Source organism: Calidris pugnax, unplaced genomic scaffold, assembly GCF_001431845.1.
Source record: "Calidris pugnax isolate Ruff unplaced genomic scaffold, ASM143184v1 scaffold15, whole genome shotgun sequence".
In the NCBI taxonomy this organism is placed as follows: domain Eukaryota; kingdom Metazoa; phylum Chordata; class Aves; order Charadriiformes; family Scolopacidae; genus Calidris; species Calidris pugnax.
In genome coordinates, this window is record NW_015090774.1 from 2,285,826 (window position 1) to 2,290,266 (window position 4,441).

The window sequence follows — 4,441 nt, forward strand, 5'->3', positions numbered from 1 at the left end:
GCGGGCACCGCCGCCTTCCCCCCCCCCCTTACCGGGCTCATGCTCGCCGGGGCGGTCGGAGATCTCGATGACCAGGAGCTCCCGGCCCTCGGCGCTGCGCCCCACCGTGTAGATCCTGCTGATGGCCGGGCACTGCAGCCAGACGGCCACCAGCGCCTCCCGCAGCTCGGCGTACCGGTGGTACTCGAAGGAGATGCCTTCCTCGGCGCTCAGCCGCCGCCGCCGGCTGACCCCCCCCGCCTCCGCCGGCTCCGCCGCCCGGCAGCCCGCGGCCAGCAGCCCGCACAGCGCCAGCAGCACCCGCACCGCACGCACCGCCATCCCGCACGCCCGTCCGCCCGCGGCCGCCCAGATGCCGCCGGCCCCGGCGGGAGGGAGGGAGGATGAAGGGAGGGAGCGGGGGGCGGGCGGAGGGGCGGGGAGGGTCCTCCGCTCCGCCCGGCTCCGCGGAAGGCGGCGGGAGGAGCGAGAGCTCCCCGCGGGGGGAGGCGGTGGGTGCGCGGCCCCGCGGAAGCCGCTAAAGCTCTTGTCATCGCCCGATCTCGATGTCCGGGCGGAGAAAAGCATTGGGAGAATCCCGGGACACGGTTTCTACCTGGCTTTTTAAATTTTATTTGGTGCAATGTTCTTATCCTGCACTCACGCAGCCCCATCGAGCTCATCCACTGGCAAAAACCGAAATGAACAGCCAGCGTGCTCCGTGGAACATTCAAACAGCCCTGCTGCAGAATAAACCAGGTATTGGATCGGCCTCACGGGGAAAACTGAGAACAGTCATCTCTCAGGTGGCTTTGCAGCATCACAGAAAGCAAAGGATAAAGCAAGACTTCCCGTCTGATACTGAGAATACTTGGAGAGCACGTTCCATTACGTTCAATGGGAACGCTCTTTTGAGGAACCATTCACAATATATTAATAAATCAGTGTCTCTTCTGTGCCCCAGATACTACAGGACTTCTGACGCCAGCTGTTTTTCCAACCTGTTTTTACAGGCATAGGTGTTCAGACTGCATCAAAACACCCTGTAAAGGAGAGCTGATAAAAGCAAAAGGCTAAACGCTAACGAGCAAGTTCCAGTTCAGGGGGTTTTTTATTATTGTGTTTTAAAGAACACAAAGCCTCACTGGAAAATTTTGAGGTTCAAATTTTGAGACGTTCAAAATTTTGAAAAGCTTGAAAATCACACATCCAATTCCTCCTTCCACAAATAGAATCTCATCCCCAGTAATCTAATACATATGCTGCCTTCATCTTCTAATCGAAAAAGGTGAGCCTGTGTAACATCCCCTTCCATCACCAATTTATACTGCAACCATTTTCAGGAAGATTTGTTAATAATCCTTTGTGATCCTATGGATATTTTCTCAAATTATGGGTCATCTTGTTCTGACCAAGAAAATAGTGGAAATAATGTCTTCTGGGAGAACATCTTAATTGAGACTCAGTGATACAGCAGCTCAGAAACTCATCCAGCACATGAAACTCAGGCCTGAAAATGCAACTACTACATATAAAACATATGTATCTATTTATCTATATTCACCTCTACTTTTTATCTTTCAGTGTCCTGACTGTCAGTCTGGATTATTTGATGTGTTTCTTCATAGCAAGAACCAAAGGTCAGCTCATGCAGAGCTTACCATCTTTCAAAGCCAACTGGGTTCAGAAGCTTTTCTGCCCAGTTTACTTCCAGGGTTACATGAATGCAACCATGAGCATAGGCAGCTTTAGAGCACTTTTTGGAGTCTTCAGCTCTCCATTTTTACTGCTGGAAAACTGGGACACACCTATCATATTGCGTCATGTTAGCTCTGGAGTCGTGACAAAGCAAAGGCAAATTGGCTCCAAGCATTTTGCAGGAGTCGGATGTACAGAGACTCCCTCATACATTGCTTTCTCTTATGAAGGTCACTGTTCAGATTTAGGATCACAGAAGTGCCATCCCTCTGACTTCTCCCTACCAGCATATTATGAATTTGTTTATGACTTCACACTGCTTTGGAATTATGTGCAATATTTGCAATGCTCTTAGAGCTGCAAAATGAACTGCAAATAAAGGTGGCTGACATAGCATTTGAAAGATTCACATTCTTTGTCAGTTTTGTTGGCTACATTCATCACAGGCTAAATATTCCTCCTTTTCTTCATCACTTTCCCTTGTGCTTTATACACAAGGCAAACAAATGTACTGATGCTGTGATTTTAGATTTACAGTATCATTTTCTGGGAGAAATTTCTGATCAGCCAAAAAAACCCTTTGTGCAGTGTAGCAACTCTCATTGGCTTCCCTTCAAATTTATTTTCCCAAAATACAGCGTCACTAAAAGATACAAAATAGGCTTAAATATAATCTATTTCTTTTCACCTCTTCAAGCAAGGAAGAATTATTCCACTACACAAAATTAGTCTTACTGGATCTGAATGGATTTACATTCATTTCCATACTTATTAACTGTCCGTCTCTAAAAATAAATAAGTATTTATGAAAACACATGCACATACACATCTTGTGTAAAACAGGGTGTTTTATATACTATCAAATATGTCGAGTTCACATGTACTAATTTCTTTTTAATAAGGGATTAAGAAACAATGACAAGATTTTCAGAGAGCTTGGGAGCACTTGCAAAACTAAGGAGGAGTAAATCGATGACTTCCTTTCTATCCAAGCCCTTCTATTTTCCATGGTTCAGAGATGACGACTATCATCACAAGCAAAGGCCCAACTTCCTGCTAATATAGAAAAAGGTTTTTCACTTGCCTTAGTCTCAGGGGAAATACTCTAACTCCAAGGGCATTCCCAGGCTATATGCATAACCAGGCTCCTGGGTATGGCCTTGTAAGCTAATAATACTAATTAGGGCAGGGAACAGACCTCAACTGCTCCCTGTCCAGCAAACGTTGTGATCAGCAGATTTCAAATCTGGTTTCTCTCTCCCTTATGTCTGTATATGACATGGAATAGTAGATTGTATTTCACCAACAGACGCAGCCTAAATAATTTGGTAAAGGTGAAGAAAACTTCATTGACATTTATAAAAATATTTATAGACAAATATATATATGTAAACTTATATATAATATTCATATGTATTTATTTATCACTCCATTCCTTTGGCCAAAACAATTTGCTGAATGTGATACAAATTTTCAGATACTTTTGATTTTCCTGAATCTGTCTTTTTCAGCAAACCATGATTCACCAGCAAGCATCTAAATAAATTTTAAAAAAAATACAAATAAAAAACCAAAACCAACGAAAAAAACCTCACACTCCTACAGTTCTGCTTACAAGACTTGAGTAACTGCACTTTTTTAATTTCTATTTTATTTATTCATCTTTGGATGAACAGAACAGAAGGAAGGACAATGATTAAGTGGAAGGGTGTGATTATGCCTCCAAGGTGGTATTAGAGAGAATGATCTGGACATGCACTTCTGATAATCTACATCTGAAACAAGACATCAAAAACGCAGAAACAAGTCTCAGAAGTAATTTGAGAAACAGAGGAAATGTCTTACTGTGGAGGACATGATATAATCCTGTCAGCCAGTGAAAAGACGCAATTGAAAAGATATTTGATTCCTGCGTTTATTACCTTCACAGACAGAAAACTATAGCAAAAAACAATAGCAAAAAGTTGCCTTCTTCCTGGTCCTGCTGGTTTTAGGTTTCAGTGGCCAAGATTTAGCAGAAGGCTGCAGCTGACAAAGGGAAGGAGGCAGCAGTAACGGGATGGAGGTTGGGAGGCAACAAACCAGACTCTGTAGTGAGCAATAAATATTTGTAGCCAAAATATGGGTTACAGTATTATTTTCCAATAAAAATTAATGTTAAATTCTATAAATATATACATATTTTTTAAAGTTATCTTAAAACACCCAGCAGTCATTAATTATAAAATTGGTGAAGAAAAATTAAGTCATATAAGTTACAAATATCATTGTTAATACACTCTGGCAAGCTGCACTGCAGTGTAATGTAAGCCTCCTTATGTGGTATTTCACAGCAGCAGCCAAAAGCAGTTGATTATTTTGCAATCCTAATCTTAACAATTTATTTTACTTTTAAAGTTTCCATGTTTTTTGACACAAAACCCAGGAAATTAATTCATCACTTTCATAGGACTTATTTGTCAAATCCTAAGGGACAGTACAAGCTGCTATTTCCCACAGATAAGTCTTACCCAAACTTAACTGGACTTTTAGGAAAAAATTAGGTGGTGAAAAATGTTGCTCCCCCACTCATTCCCCTATCCTATCGTTTTTTAGAGTTAAATCTGTCTCCTTGCTAAAGAGGATAACAGACAACAGATTGTGTAAGGTTTTGCTGTGTCTTGTCAGGCGCCCAAAGCTGTCACCCCTATGTTGCTCTCCTTTTTTTCTACTGCACAAAAACCTCTTGGTTTTTGGAACTACACACGCTCTATAGTCTCTGGGA

At 42.6% G+C, this 4,441-nt stretch overlaps 1 protein-coding gene across 1 annotated transcript in view; it reads right to left on the reverse strand.

The window, feature by feature from the left end:
• The window catches only part of CPE (carboxypeptidase E), a 59,379-nt gene extending 59,043 nt beyond the window's left edge, over nt 1-336 (reverse strand). The window contains exon 1 of the mRNA XM_014944149.1: nt 33-336. Coding sequence (XP_014799635.1) covers nt 33-321 — 289 coding nt within the window. The 5' untranslated portion in view covers nt 322-336. The remainder of the gene's footprint in view (nt 1-32) is intronic.
• Nucleotides 337-4,441: the final 4,105 nt, after the last annotated feature.